We start from the raw sequence: 18,618 nt of genomic DNA on the forward strand, positions 1-18,618 counted from the left end.
TTCTTCCAGACGTCCACTCTGGTTCTCTCCCCACAGACGCTGCCCGACCAGCTGAGCATTTCCAACAGGATTTCGTAGGGGTTTTCTTTTTTGCCTCTCGGGCTAACACGCTCTGGTGGAGGGCACTGCCGTGCGGTGAGACGCCCAGGGCGAAAATGCAAGTGACGCAGAACTGAAGGGTCCATCGGTCCGGGGCGGTAAAACAACATTCAGAGCCCTTCCTCAGTGATTGACAGCAGCCCCGGAGACTACAAGTCCCAGCCTGCCTTTGGCGAGGCTGCGGCACGGCGCCTGCGCACGGGCGGCGGTCACGTGGGGCGGAGGAAGATGGCGGTGGTCGGGTCTGAAGCCCTGCAGCTGCTGTTGAAGGTAATGGACGGGGGGACGGTTTGTGCGCCTGTGTCCGCGCAGGGACGGGAGGAGGGAGAGCCCGGCCGTGTCTGCTCCGCTCTGAGGGGCACCAGCGAGTACGTGTTTGCTCTGGCTTACGCCAGCACGGTGGAAGTGCTGGGCTGGTCGGGCAGCGTCGGTGGGGAGGGGACCAGAGTGGATGTTTCGGGTGGAGGAGCCTGCGGCAGAACCGGGGTCAGACTCGGGTTTATTATCACTGACATACGTCGTGCAATTTGCTGTTTTGCGGCGACAGTGCAGCGCAAGACATAAAAACCACTGTAAGTTACCAGTAAATAAATTATTGCAAAAGAGGAATAACCAGGTAGGGTTCGCAGACTTCAGAAACCTGATGGTGGAGGGGGAAGAAGCTTCCTGAAGTGTTGAGTGTGGGTCTTCAGGCTCCTGTACCTCCTCCTTGATGGTAGTAATGAGAAGGGGGCATGTCCTGGATGGTGAGGGTCCTTAGTGATGGACGCTGTCCTGAGAAAACAAATGTGGTTTCAGCTGAAGATAAGATTTCTTTATTAGTCACATGTACATCGAAACACACAGTGAAATACATCTTTTGCGTAGAGTGTTCTGGGGGGCAGCCTGCAAGTGTCGCCACGCTTCCACCGCCAACGTAGCATGCACCCGTACGCCTTTGGAATGTGGGAGGAAACCCACGCAGACATGGAGAACGTACAAACTCCTTACAGACAGCGGCCGGAATTGAACCCGGGTCGCTGGCGCTGTAAATTGTTACGCTTACCGCTACACTACCATGCGGGTGGACTGAAGAGGGAATACCTGTGTGAGGGTCCAGACCAAAGTTGTCAGGGTTATAACTGCTTTGTAAACTGGCAGTTAGAAGCATGAGAGGGGAAGAGGGACAATCAGGGAAGTGCAGCCCATGTCTGTGGAGAGATGGGGGTGGGGGAAGAGGCTAAGAGGAACTGTTAAATTCAGTGTTAATTACTGAAGGATGTGATGTGCCTGGAAGGAAGATGAGGTGCTGTTCTTTGAGCTTAGATTGAGCATTATTGGGGAAATGTAGGAGGTGGAAGATCAGAGTGAAAGTAGGACAGAGAATTACAATGATGGGTGACTTGAAGGTCAGGGCTGCCTGAAAGGATTGAGTGTAGGCGTCCTGGAATTCTGATCTGCACCCTTCTGTAGAATTCCTCTATTCTCTCCATCCTGCCCTCATTCTGCAATTTTAAACATATTTGTTTTCTCACTTTTTGAATTCTGGTAGAATGTCGTTAAGTTGAAGTGTTGACTCTGATTTACTCAGCACTGATTTGCCGTATCTGCAGTTTTCTACTCATTTATTTGCAATGTTGAGGTAGATCTGCTATCCTTGGACACTCCTCCTTCTGTTCCCTCTTCCCTCCCCATTTCCCACAACGTGCCTGGCTACCCTGCCAACTCTCTCCCCCTGCCTCTCCCTTGCCCTCACTGTCCTGCCCCCAGCCATCCCTCCTCCACCTGTTTCCTTCCTTTTTGCCAATTCCCCTCTCTTCCCCCTCCCCCGCTTCCCTTGCCTGTCATCTGTCAGTAAGATTGTGACTGATTTGATCTTTGTCCCCAGCTCCAACCTCCTCCCCTGATTTCTTTGTTTTCCAAAAGTTTTAATCTAAATTAGCCTTGAATATTAAAGGTTCAGCATCCACGGCCTTTGGGGGTATGAAGATTCATAACTTTAAGGATATTTCTCCTCATCTCGCCCTTAAGAACTTGCAATTCTTCTGTGTGAAGCCAGACTATTAAATTTCAGTGATTCAAATTAAAGGATTTACAGAAACACTATAACCCTTTCATTGGCAAGGTCCCCAACCATCTTTGGTAGCCCTGAATGCAATGGTTCCTAGTGAAAATAAAGGAAAGACACTGTCTCCCAAGTTACATTTTTTGCTTGAGAGACCTCTGGTTTTGTGCACCATGTTGTTGGTACACGGGACAATCACATTTAAGTCACATGCATTTCAGTACTAGGGAACCTCTTCTGTTATTACATGTTCTTTAACTTGAAATCAAGTAATTTGATCTTGTGTTTCTTAGCAAACATCCAGGAGCCTTGTTTGCTTGGTAAAAGGGAAAGTAAGCTTTCACTTCAGGTGGAGTTTATTCTAGATTACATTCCAAATGTAAACGATTCAAATGGAGGCCCCAGATCCTGAAGGTGCATTGAGAAATTGTGGGCGGCATATGGTGGATCCACTTATGCTCTCATTTGTATGATTGCTCCCCTTGATTGATCTGTCCTCTCTCGTCACAAACTTGCATTTAACCCACTTTTTCTCTTGTCAGATCATTTTTTTGCATAATTGCAACTCTCGCTTTCACCTCTCCAACTCCTCTTTTGAAGTCCACTTTTTGCCCTGCTAAAGGGACCATTCCTTTAACTTAGGTCTGCTTGCTCAGATGTAAACTCAAAGTTGAAACCTGTTTCACCTGGAGTTTTGTTTTGAACTGGAGGGCATACGTGTCATTAAAACAAGTTACCTTTTCAATTGGAGCATTTCTTCAGCTTTCCATTTCTACTGTTGCTGAACCAAGTGTATTGCTACTTTACCTAGACTGGGGTCTCTAGTGCTTTCTGATCACAACTTGCCTATTAGTTTACCATATTTCTCTTGCCCTTCAACTGCAGCCTTGTAGATGTACATTGGTGCCCTACCCATTGAGAATCAAGTTTAAAATCCTTGTGCCTAACCGTGTAACCTAGTCCAATATTACATCTGAACTCTGTGTTACTGGCATTTGGTATAAATGTAGATTCTTGGTGATTTGAGTCGCTGTCTTTCAGGCTCCCTCAAAGGATGTGGTGAGGCAATTATGTCAGGAATGTTTTTCATCTGCGGCCACTAATTCACCTAGGTTGGTTGATAACGCTGTCAACAGTTTATCAGTGACTGCTGAGGAGGCACAACAGGTAAGAGAAAACCTGGGTTAGCAAAATGTGTTTTACTTGTATATTAAATATACTGTGGCGACCCACCTTCGACGCAAGCGAACCGGCTCCGAAGTCGGCGCGCGCGTCGGCAGACAGGCCAGCCACAAAATGGCACTGGGCCTTCTTCAACAGCGAGGGGAGAAAGCCCGCGCGTGGGAAGAGGTTCGGTTGGCGCACCTGTAACGTCATCGCCGCACGTCGAGCGCGGGAACTTAACTGCTAAAGAGCCAGCGTGGCAAGATTCGAATAAACCAGTCTCGAGGTCGACCCACCGACTACGTGTCGTTATTCCTAGCTCAGTGCGCAGCCCATCACTACATTGGTGACCCCGACGGTCCAAACGGGATTTGGACCGAAGATGATCGACTCTTCATCCATTCACGCAGTTTCGCTGAAACTGCCACCCTTCTGGATGCTGTGACCATGCCTGTGGTTTGACCAAGCAGAGGCCCAGTTCCAGATTCGGCAGATTTCTTCTGATTCCACGCGTTACTGTTATGTGGTGAGCTCCCTTGACCAGGAGACAGCCGCCCAGGTTGAGGATTTCATACAGTCGCTCCCGGAGGAAGGCAAGTATGCAGCATTCAAAGTGCTGCTCATACAGACCTTCAGCCTCTCACGACGGGAGTGCGGTGCCCACTTGCTGCACCTGGACAGTTTGGGGGGCCAGCTGCCGTCAGCATTAATGAATGAGATGCTGGCCCTGGCTGACAGACACAAGCCCTGCCTCATGTTCAAGCAGGCGTTCCTAGAGCAACTGCCCGACGACGTACATCTGCTACTGGCCGACGCAGATTTCAGTGACCCCCGGAAGGTAGTGGCCCGGGCAGATGTACTGTGGAAGGCCAAGAAGGAAAACGGGGCGTCCGTCGGCCAGATTACCAAGCCACGTGCCCAACGCCAGGACAGACCAGGCCCGGCAACGGAGTGCACACAACCCAGAGGCAGGAGTGGGGAGGCCACTGTACAGTGGTGTTTCTACCATCAGCGGTGGGGCACAGAAGCCCACGGGTGTCGCCCGCCCTGCAAGTTCTTGGGAAATGCCAAGGCCAGCCGCTGCTAATGGCTACAGTGGCTGGCCACCAGGACAGCCTCTTGTATGTCTGGGACAAACAGTCGGGACGCCACTTTTTGGTTGACACCGGAGCGGAAATCAGTGTCTTACCCCTAACGAGGTACGACACCCACAACAGGGAGCCGGGACCCACCCTGAGGGCCGCAAACGGCAGCATGATACGCACCTATGGCACCCGCACAGTGCAGCTGCAGGTCGGCGCCAGTCGGTTCACGTGGGACTTCACACTGGCCGCCGTGGCCAACCACTCCTGGGGGCGGACTTCATACGAACTCACAGCCTACTGGTCGACTTGCACGGGAGAAGGCTGGTCTATGCCAGGACTTTCCAGACGTTCTCTTTGGGCGAAGCCAAGTTGCCGGCCCCACACCTGGATTCTGTCACGCTGTCGGACAACGAATTCACCAGAATCTTGGAGGACTTCCCACCGGTTCTGGCACCGCAGTTCACGGCAGCCATACCCAGACGCCATGTTCTGACCAAGGGACCACCCCTCCACGCCTGCGCATGACGGCTTCCCCCAGACAAGCTCTGCCTGGCGATGGAGGAATTGGGGATCGTACGGAGGTCAGACAGCCCATGGGCTTGCCCCCCTGCACATGGTGCCCAAAGCAGCCGGGGGCTGGAGACCATGTGGTGACTACCGTTGACTGAACGAGGCTACAACCCCAGACCGCTACCCCGTGCCGCACATACATGACTTTGCAGCAAACCTGCACGGGACAAGCATCTTTTCCAAGGTGGACCTCGTCCGGGGATACCATCAAATCCCGGTACACCCTGAAGACATCCCTAAGACAGCACTCGTTACCCCATTCGGCCTGTTCGAGTTCCTCCGAATGCCCTTCGGCCTGAAGAATGCCACACAGATGTTCCAGCCACTAATGGATGTGGTGGGACACGACCTGGACTTCGCGTTCGTCAATTTGGGCGACATCCTCATAGCCAGCAGAAGTCGTCAGGAGCATCTTTCTCACCTCCGCCAGCTCTACTCCTGCCTGGGTGATTTTGGCCTCACGATCAACCCGGCCAAATGCCAGTTCGGACTCAACACCATCAACTTCCTGGGCCACAGGATTACCAAAGACGGGGCAACGCCCCTGCCCACTAAGGTAGACGCGATCCGCCACTTCACCCGGCCCAACACAGTCAAAGGCTTGCAGGAGTTCGTGGGTATGGTCAACTTCTACCGCCGTTTCCTCCCCTCAGCAGCCCGTGTCATGCGCCCTTTGTTCACCCTGATGTCGGATAAAGGCAAGGACGTTACTTGGGATGAAGAGGCTGTGGCCGCTTTCGTCAAAGCCAAGGAAGCCTTGGCAGACACCGCGATGCTGGTGCACCCCAGAACGGACGTTCCAACCGCCCTCACAGTGGACGCATCCAACCTGGCAGTTGGTGGAGTGCTGGAGCAACTCATCAAGGGGCGCTGGCAACCCCTGGCATTCTTCAGCAGGCACCTGCGGCAACCCGAACTCAAGTACAGTGTTTTCAACCGGGAGCTGTTAGCACTATATCTGGCCATCTGACATTTCAGGTATTTCTTAGAGGGCAGGCCATTCACCGCGTTCACGGATCACAAACCATTGACCTTCGCATTCACGAAGGTGTCGGATCCCTGGTCGGCCCGCCAGCAGCGACATCTGTCCTACGTCTCTGAGTACACGACGGACATCCAGCATGTCTTGGGAAAGGACAACGTCGTGGCGGACACACTCTCCAGACCAGCTATCCAGGCCCTGTCCCGGGGGTGGACTGTGCAGCACTAGCGGAGGCGCAGCAGGCAGATAACGAGTTGCCCAGCTACAGGACCGCAGTCTCGGGTTTGCAGCTGCAGGACTTCCTAGCAGGCCCAGGTGGGAGGACCCTCCTGTGTGATGTGGCTGCTGGCCAACCTCCCCCCATCATCCCGGCAGCCTGGCGGCGGTGAGTTTTCAACTCTGTACACAGTTTGGCACGCCCATCCATCAGGACAATCATCCGGATGGTCTCCAGCAGGTTCGTGTGGCACGGCCTTCGCAGACAGGTCAGTGAATGGGCCAAAACGTGCGTGCAGTGTCAAGCAGCCAAGGTGCAGCAGCACACCAAAGCCCCACTGCAGCAGTTCGAACCCACCCACCGGAGGTTCGACCACATTCATGTAGATATCGTGGGGCCCCTGCCAGTGTCGAGAGGAGCATGGTACCTCCTAACTATGGTAGACCAGTTCAGGAGATGGCCAGAGGCAGCCCCGCTCACTGACACCTCTGCCAATTCCTGTGCCTAAGCTCTGATCGCAACCTGGGTAGCACGCTTCGGGGCACCGGCCCACATTACCTCCGACAGAGGCGCCCAGTTCACCTCCAGCCTGTGGTCGGCCACGGCCAGCCTCTTGGGAGCACGGCTACACCACACTACTGCCTACCACCCACAGTCGAACGGACTAGTGGAACGTTTCCACCGTCACTTAAAATCGGCTCTCGTGGCCTGCCTGAAAGGGCCTAACTGGGTGGACGAGCTCCCCTGGGTCCTGCTTGGAATCTGCACAGCACCCAAAGAGGACCTGCACACCTCGTCGGCTGAGCTGGTGTACGGCGCACCCCTGGTCGTCCCAGGAGAGTTCCTACCAGCCCCAAGGGGGCAAGAGGAAGAACCTGCGGCAGCCCTGGACAGACTACGCGAGAGGCTCGGCAACCTGGCCCCCGTACCGACTTCACGGCACGGACAGATCACCACCTGCATACCCAAAGACCTGCAGAACTGTAAGTTTGTATTTGTAAGGAGGGGCACACACCGGACACCGCTACAGCGGCCGCTCAAGGTGCTCAGGAACAACGGGTCCACGTACATTCTGGACATTGGGGGGAAAGAGGAGGTTCTCACAGTGGATCGGCTCAAACCAGCCCATGTGGACTTGGCGCAGCCGGTCAAGGTTCAGGCTCCGCGGCGCAGAGGCAGACCGCCCAAACAGTGACTGATCCAGGCTGTGGACTTCGGGGGTTTATCGCCGGTTCTGGGGGGGTGGTTATGTGGCGACCCACCTTCGACGCAAGCGAACCGGCTCCGAAGTCGGCGCACGGGTCGGCAGACAGGCCAGCCGCAAAATGGCGCAGGGCCTTCTTCAACAGCGAGGGGAGAAAGCCCGCGCGCGGGAAGAGGTTCGGTTGGCGCACCTCCGACATCATTGCCGCGCGTCGAGCGCAGGAACTTAACTGCTTAAAAGCCAGCACGGCAAGATTCGAATAAATCAGTCTCGAGTTCAACCCACTGACTACATGTGGTTATTCCTAGCTCAGTGCGCAGCCCATTGCTACAATACAATTAAATATATACCTATAGCCTCATCTGTGTCTATAAAGTAATTGCTTTTGTAAGTCTTTGGTGTAAATTGAGGATGTAATCATAATGTTGTGAGTCAGAGTGTTTGGACTCTGAGGGGGTTATAAATCAAGGATGAGCTTTTCAAGAGATGGGGTTCTGTGATAATTTTGAAAGGAAGTCTATGAATTGAGGGAATGATGGACAATTCCAACCAGTGTTGGAGCCAGGAGGAGGACTTGAATTGTCAGGAGGTTAATGGAAATGGAGGAAAGGGAAGAGAAAGTGGTTCTTGAGGATGTTTCTGAGGACAAATGATTAGTGTAGGTGGGCTAAAAGGTTGGCATGGATGTGGTGAGCTGAAGGGCCTGTTTCTCTGTTGTACAATTCTGTGACGTGATGGAGGCTGGAGAGAAAAATATTTGGGTTAAGCATGCAGGCAGTGGAGGTTGTTGGAGATTATAATTCGGTTGAAAGTGAGGGTAAGCAAATGGAAAGGTGGTCTCTGTGGGGAAAAATCTGAGCTCCCCTCATTGGTAGCTTCTGAAGGTGACATTGGTGTAGAAGAATTGTGTTGAAGGGAATATTTGATCATAGAAGAAAGCAGCTTTGCACTCTAGAGTAATCCTGAGGTTGGCAGTTTTGGCAGAGGCAAATTAATATACCTGAATATATATACTATAATCAATTAGGAAAGCAAATGGTGCATGGACTTGTAAAAGGATTTGAGTGCATGGGTAGAGACATCTTGCTTCATCATATGTGGCCTTGGTGAGACTGTAACTTTTAATAATACGTACTAATCTGGTTTCTCAACCTAAGGAAGGAGATACTTGCACAACTAAGGTTTAACTGGATTTATTCCAGGTTGACTATGCCCATTCCCATTGGTATCCTACTATCAGTAACTACTTAATGGTTTCCTCCTACTGATGACGTATTTCGTAATGACGTAGGAAGCCATCCAAGCCTACACCAGGTCCCGGAGCAATTCCACGTACAAGTACGCGGTTCTGCTCAGTGCCAATGTGTTCAATCTCTAACCTTTTTTGTTTAAGAAAATTGATAATTTTCAACCAATATGAATCATCTCACATTTTATTGCGTATATTTCATCCGTTGTCTCTTTGCACATTCATCTGCCCTTTGTGTTCCTTTGAAGCTTTTCTACATTCTTCCCACAGTCCACATTGGCATCCGACTTTGCGTCCTCAGCAAAGCTGCATCGAATATCCTATAGTATTTTTACAGTGAATAGCTTGGACTCCAGTACCAATCCTTGCAGCACTCCACTAGTTCCAGCCATCCATCCTAAAATTTACCCATTTATTCCTACCCTGTCCATTAACCAATCCTTAGTCATTGCCAGTATATTAGCCTTCCAAAATCCCATAGAAATATTTCCACTTAAATGGAAGATGACAACCAATGCATCTATTATCTCCAAAACCATCCCTTTTAAAACCTTGATGTAGGTAATCTGGTCTTGGAGATTGAGTCAACTTTCAGTAGCATTTGATTTTATTAAACTTTTTTTAAACTAATGCTAACCTCTTCAACGCCACATGCACTCTAGGTATGTAGTGCTCCACTATTTCCAGGAATTTGAGTGTCTTCTATGGAAACAGAGATTAAATACTTGTTTAATTTTGCTTCCATTTCCTCATTCCCCAATATAACTTTTCCTGCCTCAGTCTGTAAAGAACCCACATTAACTTTACATAATCTTTTCCTTTTTGAATATCTACAGATGCTTTGACAGACCATTTTTATATTTCTTACTAGATTAATCTCATATTCTACTCTACCTCTTCAATTTCTTAGTTCTCCTTTGAATTCTAAAATTTTCCCGATCCTCAGGCTTGCTACACTTTTTGGCAATATTATAAGCCTTTTCATCTGGTGTTACTCCCCTTGTTAGCCATGACTAGATCATAGTTCCTGTCTTTTGCCTGACGGTAATACATATTTGTTGTAAACTATATGTTAATTGTTTAAATATTAGCTATTACTCATTTACTCTCATACTTCTTAATGTAGTTTCCCAATCTTCTGTAGCAAATTCATGACTCAAATCTTTGCTGTTTGCTTTATATAGATTTAAGTTCCTAGTTCCAGATTGAACTAAATCACTTTTCAATTTGTATATTAAATTCTGTTATGATCTCTGTTCTCCAAATGCAACTTAACTCCCAGATTGTTAATTAATCCTTTCTCATTGCATAATAATCTAAAATAGCTTGTCACCAGATTGACTGCTCTACATTCTGATCTTGAAACCATCTCTGATACACTTGTGAATTTGCTCTCCACACTATTACTGCTAATTTGATTTGCCTAATCTATATGTAGTTTAAAACTTTTTTATGATTATTGTATTACCCTGGCTACATGCTCCTCTAATTTATTGACTTATACTTTGCTCTACATTGCCGCTATTGTTTGTGATCTGCAGATAACTCCTGTTTCTTAGTTGCACCCAAATTTTATTCTATTCTACTGCTTGATTTTCTGAATTTTCTCTCTGCACTGCCTTTTTCTCACCTTTTATTATCAGGGCTACCCTTTTTTTCCGTTTTGCCTGTCTCTTCTAAGGTTAACTAACCTGGGATATTTAATTCCCAGCCTTGCTCACTTTGCAGCCATGTCTCAGTGACGCCCACTTATTTCCATTTGTGTAATTAATTTATCTAGCAAAAGCAGATGTTGTCCACGTTGATTTTTCAGAAGGCAGTTAATAAAGACTCGTGCAGAAGGCTGGTCAGCTAAATTGATGCCATGGAATTAAAGGGCCAGTAGCAGCATGGAGAGGAAAGTACCTTAAAGGCCGAAAGCTGAGAGTAATGGTAAATAGATGTTTTTCAGACTGGGAGATGGTAGGTAATGGTGCTCCCCATGGATAGGTGCTGGGGTCACTGCTTGCTTTGGGCATTAATAGCTTAGACATTTTGCATGCATGGTAAAGTTTTGAAATTCGTGGATGATGCAGAACTTGGAAGTGTGGCAGATTGAAAGGAGGATAATATACTGCAAAATAACACAGCTGAATGGGCAGACGTGGCATTTGAAAGTTAATATTGTTTGAATTGATGCACTTTGGTAGAAAGAATGAGACACAAATATAGGCTAAATGGCATGGTTCACAAAGGTGTGCAAGCTCAGATGGGCCTGGATGTGTATGTGCGCAAATCATTGAAACTGATGGGTCATGTTGAAAGAATAGTTAGTAGACCACATGGGATCTTGGGATTCATAAATGGAGGAATAGAGTACAAAGTGGAGAGTTTTGCTGAACCTTTTATAAAATGCAACATCTGGGATATTGTGCCCTATCCTACTCACTCAATGTTAAGAAGTGTGTGATGGTCCTCGAGAAGATGCAGAAAAGATTTAGTTGAATGGTCCTGGGGTAAGCTGTAGTGTTAGATTGAAGAAGCTGGGGTTGTTCCCCATGAGCAAATTGAGAGGAGATCTGATGGTGTTGTGCGGGCTCGTTTGTTGGTTCAGATAGATGGAAGCTGTTCCCATTTGCAGATGGCTCACTGACCAAGGGACACAGATTTCAAATTTGGAGTAAAAGATACAAGGAAGATCTGAGGATGAACCTATATGCAGTATGTAGTTATGATCTAAAATTATACTACCTGCCAAAGTGGTGGAAGTTTTCTGAAAGGAATTTGATAAGCACTTAGCGGGGAACGAATTGCAGGGCTATAGGGCAGTATTGGGGAAATGGGATGGATGAGATTGGGACAAATGACTTTCTTGACATACCTGTACCAGGAGTCCAATCACAGTAGCAAATACTGTTGAGATCTGTGCCCATTTAAGGTTTACTCGGGTGGCAGCGTATCAGCCAGCCCAGTTTACCCAGTTATAAGGGTAATTGAATTGGAAAGAAAGGAAAACAATTTTTTTTAAATGTGGAAGTATTTGTCTGTCCTTTTATGACCTCAAAATTAATTATAGGCATTAAAGTGGACACCTCCCATTCTGAGTCATTAGGAAAGCAAGTGGTTATGTTGACCTTAATTGTGGAGGCATTAGAGTGTAAGAGTTCAAGGAATTTTATGCACTTAGAGGGCCTTTGTGAGACCACACCAAGAGTACTATGTCCAGTTATTGTCTTCACTGGATTGACTTCTGGCATGAAAGGATTTTCCTATGAGAGATTGGGTGTATTTATCCTGGAGTACAGATAATGGAAAGGTGATCACATAGAAATTTCAAAAGGGGGGGGGGAGCTTAGAGGATAGATGATGAGAGGGTGTTTTCCTTGACTGAAATGTCTAGAAGTGTGCACCACACTCAATGGGTGGGCTACTTAGGACCAAGATTAAAACTTTATTCACACAAAAAGGTTGTGCATCTTTGAAGTTCACTGCCCCCCTGAGAGGTGTGAATGTTCAATCATTGAATATATTCAACACAGTGATAAGCTTGTGATTACTCAAGGGAATCAAGGGATGTGGCGATAGTGTGGGAAGGCAAAGTTGGGATAGATTAGTTGTCATCTTGCTGAAAGAAGGAGCATGCTTCTATCCGTTGTTCTTGCAATGCATTCTCGGTCATGGAGATCCACAGCCTAGAAGATCCCTTTCATTTATCAATCTTATTCTGATAGGGTGATCTATGGAACAGAAAAACCTGGTATGTAAGAATGGTAGTTGGTATTATTGTTCAAGTGAAGTAAAGGAAACTGTTCATAACTGATGTGAAGAATACCTGGTTTGTACTTTATGTAGAATGAAGAAGAAGCATAAAGCAGAGAACCATTACTGCTATTACATATCCTTTCTCTCCACAGTTGATCTCTTCCCTCCACTATTTCACACGGCAAGTTGTGTTCCAAGGACTGACTTCAGCTGAAGAGGTTTTCCTACTCTTTCCCGATAACTTCCATCAAAACCTAAAAAATCTGTTAACTAAAATAATTCTTGAAAATGTGTAAGTCCTTTATTCTCTTCATTCAGTGTAAGGTGTTGATGTCGATTTTGCTGCAATTGGAATCAAAGTAATTTCACTTGGTTTCAATTTAAAATGTACATTTATTGAAACTGATAATCAATTCAAATTCTCCAATAGTTTAATTTGCTTGAGTTGTGTGTTTTTCTTCAGATCAATATGTTTATTATGTAGCAGGGACTTGGAAGAAGTTATGAGGGCAATGTGATTTTTAAGAGGTTAAAAGCATTTAAAAAAACTTAATAGACAGGTCAGCTTCTGCAGTTGAAACAAACTGAAAATAATGCCTTGAGTAAACTCAAATTCTTCCTTGTATTGTCTGTGAACAGAATGTCAGATCCCTTGTGAAAGCTTTTGAAATTTGCGATTCAGTTTGAATAATGAGCTGTTAAATTAACGTGATTGGTTAGCAAATGGAGACTGAAGAAGTCATTAATCTATTTAAGTAAGCATTGTTAAGGGATGTTGAGACTTCAAACTGGCAAGAGAGTCCCTACTTAATAATCCAGTCCAGGTAAATGCAGTTTTCACTTAATGTAACTTGTCTTACAATTAGCTCTATTTGTTGCTTCTAGGTTTGACTTTTCCAGCAATCCTGTGACTTTTCCCATTCTACCTACTGAAAACTTGAGCTTGTATCCCAACTGGCACCGCCCCAGTTACCCAACACTGATCTACATCAAGTGCTTTTTAGATTTTAAAATTCTTATCCTTGGTTCAGCTGGACCTTGCTGTACTCTTTCCCTGTGACCGCCAACCCTCTGCAGTGGAGATTTATGCATTTCTCTGTCATCTTGCACATCTCTTATTTAATTACTCCATGGGTGACTCCTTTGCTGTCAACTATCATGGTTTTACAGTCATAAAGCTGTACAGTACAGAAAAGAGCCCTTCGAGCCCAACATGTCCATGCTAACCTTGTCCATTTATGCTAATCCTTTTTGTCCATTTACCTGCTTTAAACTGTAGAACTCCCCCTCTGAACTTTGCTGTCTCCCTCTAAGACACTCCTTGAAACATTCGTCATTTGGTGTTTAAGAGACTTTTAGATGGACCCATGGATATGCAGGGAATGGAGGAATATGAATCATGCAAGCTGAGGAGATTTGGTTTAATTTAGCATTGTGTTTGGTACAGGCATCGTGGGCCGAAGGGCCTGTTCCTGTGCTGTACTGTTCTATGGTCACCTAATATTCCTTTTTGTGGTTTGGTCTCAAATTTTGTTTGATAACGTGACTGCAAATGCTTTGGGATGTCTTGCTAGGTTAAATTGTTTATTGGGCATTAAAGTGGACACTTCCCATTGTGAGAATTGAGGCAGAGTATTGATGTACCCATGCAGGATCCCCAGGCTTAGTGTCCCTGTGAGACTGCCCAGCTGAAAGAAAATGAGCCATAAAAGATGATGCACTGCTGTGACTGTGTTTTTTCGTGTGCTAAAATGGTCTGAAATGCAGCTCACAGATAATGGGGATTTATTCTCTGAAAATTAATTTTTGATATCTATTTCAGAGCCAGCTGGAGGAATGAGGCACTTGCAAATCAAAGTAAGGGAGACTGTGTTTTGCTTTAATCCATATGTCAGTGTATAATGTAAAAGGTGCATCCACTGCATGCAATGAGATTCTTAAGACATTAATTTCTTCCCCATAGTTACCAATACATTCATAATGCTGGTTCGTTACTCTGTGGTACTACACTTTTCTTTGTTCTTTCTCTCCCCTAGTTTCCTTGCCCCGGCTCATCGACATGGATTGGAGAGTGGATATCAAAACCTCCTCCGATAACATCAACAGAATGGCGGTGCCTACGTGTTTACTCCAAATGAAGGTATCACTGATTCACGATCTTAACATTTTGCAAGTGCAAAGATATTTCCACCTTTTTGTTGAACAATTTTGAAATGCAGCTTCCAAGTCACAGTTGGGCCAACTGCCCAACAAATTTCCTCTAAGAAATGGTTTAAATTATTTTTTCTGTTTAGGACTAGCATCACCATTGACTTTAACCTGAAATCTTTTTTGTGTTCTAAACTGTATTTCATACCAGTTTTGCTCACCTCCATACCAAACTGTTTGGGACACTAGTTGTACAAGAATAAATTTGGTTGATATTTTCAGGACAGGAAATTGCCAACTTTCTCCCTTGAGTATCACTTGAGATAAGCATCATACATGGGTGTGGCAGAAGCGCAACCAGCAGAGCTGCTGCCTCATTGACCCAGTGATCCCGGTCAATCCTGACTGTATGTTCTCCTTGTGAGTACATGGGTGTCCTCCCGCCTCCCAAAGATGTGCGGGTAGATTAATTGACCGCTCTAAGTTGTCCCTGGCCTGTAGGGAAGTGGTAGGGGTTGAAGTTGATAGAAACGTGGGCGGAGAGCTGGCAAAGACTAAATGGGCCAAATGGCAGCTTCCTATGTTGGAGAAAGATGTGGAACAATTTATGCAAGTGAATTCCAATGAAAGGGAATTAGTAATAAACAATGTAAGATTAAGAAAAAAACAGCCACTTAGTATTTTAAGATGCTGAGAGCAATGGATAATTTGAATGCAGGCATATTATTTAGAATGAGTGCACAATTAAGAAGCTCTTTGTTAGGGCTTTGTTAAGAATTTTCACATCATGGGGTAGCAGATTTGGGTAGCATTTACTCGTTTTATGGAAAGGGCAGAATGGAGGTCTAATTGAGGTAGTGATAAATGCGGAGATGAGGAATTACTGACTTGCCTAATATTCCAGTTTGCAATTCTTTCCCTAGGGACTGCACCTAGATGTTGCGGACAGACTTGCGTTCTTCTTTGAGACTAAGAGCTAATTAAATGTGGGTTTCACTTCTGGTAGCGCTGTTCAAGGAAGATAGAAGTCAGATTGAAGGCCATTGCACTGAACTTGATTGGAGCAAGACTGAATAATGCTCCCAATGTGTCAGCCCTACAACCTTCTAAGATATCTGCATTCTGGCATTTTTGGCCTCTTGCTCATTCACAGCTTTAATAATTCTACTCTTAGTGGCTCTACTTTTAGCTGCTAAGACCCTGAATCTTTTAAGTCCCTACCTAAACCTCTTCACCTCTTCCTCTTTTAACCAGCTGTTTAAAAGTCTCTTTCACTGAGATTTTGGTCATCTGCCTAATCCTATATAGCTCAAGAATCAAACTTTTGATAACACTTCTGTTTGGTAATGTTAAATAGGCTACAAAAATACAAGTATTTTGAATCAGAATAAAGAACTGCCTGTGTAAAAATGGCAGTTGACTGATCTGCTTGAGATCAGATGATATGTTGATCAGAATCTGTTTTCCTGAAGTGGGGACAAAAATTGTCTCGTGCATTTTATCAGGCAATTAAAAGCTTTTTAATTGTGCAATCAGTCTTTAAATAGTATGCCTGATCCAAGTTACCCATTGCTCTCAGGCACTGGGCATTATCAATTAATAACACCTGATCTGAACAGAGGGTTTCTAGAAATTTGTTTGCCCTATTCTGAGTCAGGGAAAGGACAAATTAGCCGTAAATTCTCTCCTTGATATCCCGAGGAGCTCAGGAGTTTGAGCACGATGCTGCATAAGACATTTTCCACAGCCCAATATCCCTATTACTTTCGGCCTGGGCTCATGCACAAATTTATTTGTGTCTGCTAAAGAGCCCAATACCTACAGAATTGTACCTCTACAATGGATTAAGCACCTGCTAAAGAACAGGGAGAGAAACACAATTTATAAGGAGTGCAGAGCAAGGTGGTGTTAAACTGTTAGTGACATCAAAATTCTTAGCAAATGACAGAAGCAGAAGTAAAATGGAAGATTCTTTGGTTTGTTTTTTCCATTCAGTGTTTCCTTGCAGGAAATGTTGACATGTGTAAGTGGTTTATGAAAATATTCCTGAGTTTGACCTGTTTGATGTGAATAACAGAGATTCCCTGGAGAAAGTAGAACTTGTAATTAAATGATTTATAATGTGTGGGTTCAGTGAACATTAAGGTAGAATTGAGTAGGCAACTCAATTGTTAGTGTGGGGACTTTTTATTTTGGCTGGGTTAGAAAGGGCTCTTTATCCTTGTATTCATTCAGAATAAAGTGCTTTGAGCCAACTGCTGTCAATCTATTGAGCAATTGTTGTTTATTGGGAAATCTTATACCTAGCAAGTTTTTCTGTTCTACATGAGGCACACATAGAATGTTTCTATAGATGTAGTGAAATTCAATACTTGTACTAGACAGCTGCAACTGCCAGTTAATGTTGCCTCAGGATTAAATTTATAACAGTTATCAAATGAGATTGTCTATGCTATATGGTCTTTTTCTAGGATGCATTATATGGTAGGAATATCTGCCTGTCACTGAGTCAGTTGTAGTCAGCACTAAATAGCCATAGCTGAATCCCAATGGAAGAAATTGCTTCCTATATCTTTTCACTGAACTGAATTCGACTACAGCATGTGATTTCTACAGGTTTAAATTCCAATTTAAACATTATTCATTTCCTCCATGTCCTTATTTTGTTACAATCTAGTCAATGTAACTGATGTTGGTTGTAAATTAAATCACAGTGGCTACAAATTGATCTGTTAATCTCCCTGTATAAGAAACTGCAGTCTCTTAAAACTCAAGTTACAACCTTGTAAGGATTCAGCTGAACTGTAGAAAGGTCGCTTAATTTTAATTAATCTGTACTCGCATTGCACTATGTGTGGATAAAATAGAGCTGAAAATAACATTTTAATTGTGTATGATTTTGCAGCATCTGTATTAGCATAAGACCTGTGTATGCATATTTCTAATGGTGTTTGCCTTCCCTCTCAGATTCAGGATGATGCCACAGTTTGCCGAGATAAGCCCACAATTTCCACCGTTTCTCTTGAACTAAGTAAAGAAAAACTGGACACGATGTTGGACGGACTTGGTCGGATCCGGGATCAGCTTTCAGCTGTGGCAAATAAATAGTGTTTACCAGCTGTCTCAGTGCACAAGTATCGGACACTTCTAAGAAATCATATTTGGATCAGAAGGATTGTTCATTGCCCTGTTTTGTTATGTAAGGCTTTGAGTTGTTAACCTTTCATTTTGCGCTATCCGATTTCAATCATCAAAGATGTGATTCCTGTAAATTTCCCCCAAACTTTCTTTCCCTTGTATTAAATGTCTTTTTTTTGTATCGTAATACTTGTTTCTTTTGTGTAAAGTGAGCCTTGCGTTAATATTGCAATTAAAAGCAATACCAAAATGTTTTTTAATCAGTCTTTGCCAGGATGTGGCTGTTATGAACACGTTGGGAACTGAATGCTTGCTGGACATCAGTGAAGAGTAAACCAGATTGGTGGATCAGGAGTCACAGTTGGGGTGGACTACCTCCATCCTTGCTACAATCTTCTTGTGATTTTCTTTTCTACAGTAATTTCCTTCTCTGAAAAATGCTAATGGCCAGTCTCATTAGTTTCACAATTAAAATTACTGATGAAAGTTATTAAACATTTTTAATTACTTGAATCTGTAATTCTCAGCTACATAAATGGAATTCAGATTTCTCTCTCCAAACCCGTAGTCCAGCATCTGAATATTATGTAGGGTACCTTATATCAGTAGCCCCTGAACAAACAAGAAAATACAAGATGAATAAACATTGTGCTAATGAAAGGTCTTTGATATGAAATGTTAACTCTGTTTCTCTTTCCACAATGGCAAGGGATTACCAGATAGACAAAGGAAAAGGTTCAAGGACATTCTCAAAGCCTCCTGTGTTGGGTAGCACAGTGGCGCAGCTAATAAAGGTGTTGGACGTGGGTTCAATCCTGACCTCGGGTGCTATCTTTGTGGAGTTTACATGTTCTTCCTGTGATCGTATTGGTTTCCTCCAGGTGCTCTAGTTTCCTGCCACATCTCAAAAACATGTAAGTTAGTAGGTCAATCAGCCACTGTAAATTGTCCCTAGTGTGTAGATGAGTGAGAGAATC

At 45.0% G+C, this 18,618-nt stretch overlaps 2 protein-coding genes across 3 annotated transcripts in view; one reads left to right on the plus strand and one right to left on the minus strand.

The window, feature by feature from the left end:
* The window catches only part of fjx1 (four-jointed box kinase 1), a 440,027-nt gene that overhangs the window by 114,925 nt on the left and 306,484 nt on the right, over nucleotides 1-18,618 (minus strand). The window lies entirely within an intron of this gene.
* On the plus strand, nucleotides 261-17,895 carry commd9 (COMM domain containing 9). Of its 2 annotated transcripts, XM_052029232.1 has the most exons (6): nucleotides 278-369; nucleotides 3,185-3,310; nucleotides 12,508-12,647; nucleotides 14,178-14,212; nucleotides 14,392-14,495; nucleotides 17,471-17,895. In XM_052029232.1, the coding sequence occupies exons 1-6, from the start codon at nucleotides 328-330 to the stop codon at nucleotides 17,609-17,611; spliced, it is 588 nt and encodes a 195-aa protein (XP_051885192.1). In that variant the 5' UTR covers nucleotides 278-327; the 3' UTR covers nucleotides 17,612-17,895. The 2 variants fall into 2 exon arrangements, with proteins under 2 accessions (XP_051885193.1, XP_051885192.1); XM_052029233.1 differs by lacking the exon at nucleotides 3,185-3,310 and having other exon boundaries at nucleotides 261-369.

This window comes from Pristis pectinata, chromosome 14 (assembly GCF_009764475.1).
Source record: "Pristis pectinata isolate sPriPec2 chromosome 14, sPriPec2.1.pri, whole genome shotgun sequence".
In the NCBI taxonomy this organism is placed as follows: Eukaryota; Metazoa; Chordata; class Chondrichthyes; order Rhinopristiformes; family Pristidae; genus Pristis; species Pristis pectinata.

Coding starts and splice junctions, on each gene's coding strand:
- commd9 (XM_052029232.1), top strand. CDS start 328: ATGGCGGTGGTCGGGTCTGAAGCCCTGCAGCTGCTGTTGAAG. Junction 14,213..14,391: donor TGAGGCACTTGCAAATCAAA/GTAAGGGAGACT, acceptor TCTCTCCCCTAG/TTTCCTTGCCCCGGCTCATC. Junction 14,496..17,470: donor CGTGTTTACTCCAAATGAAG/GTATCACTGATT, acceptor CTTCCCTCTCAG/ATTCAGGATGATGCCACAGT.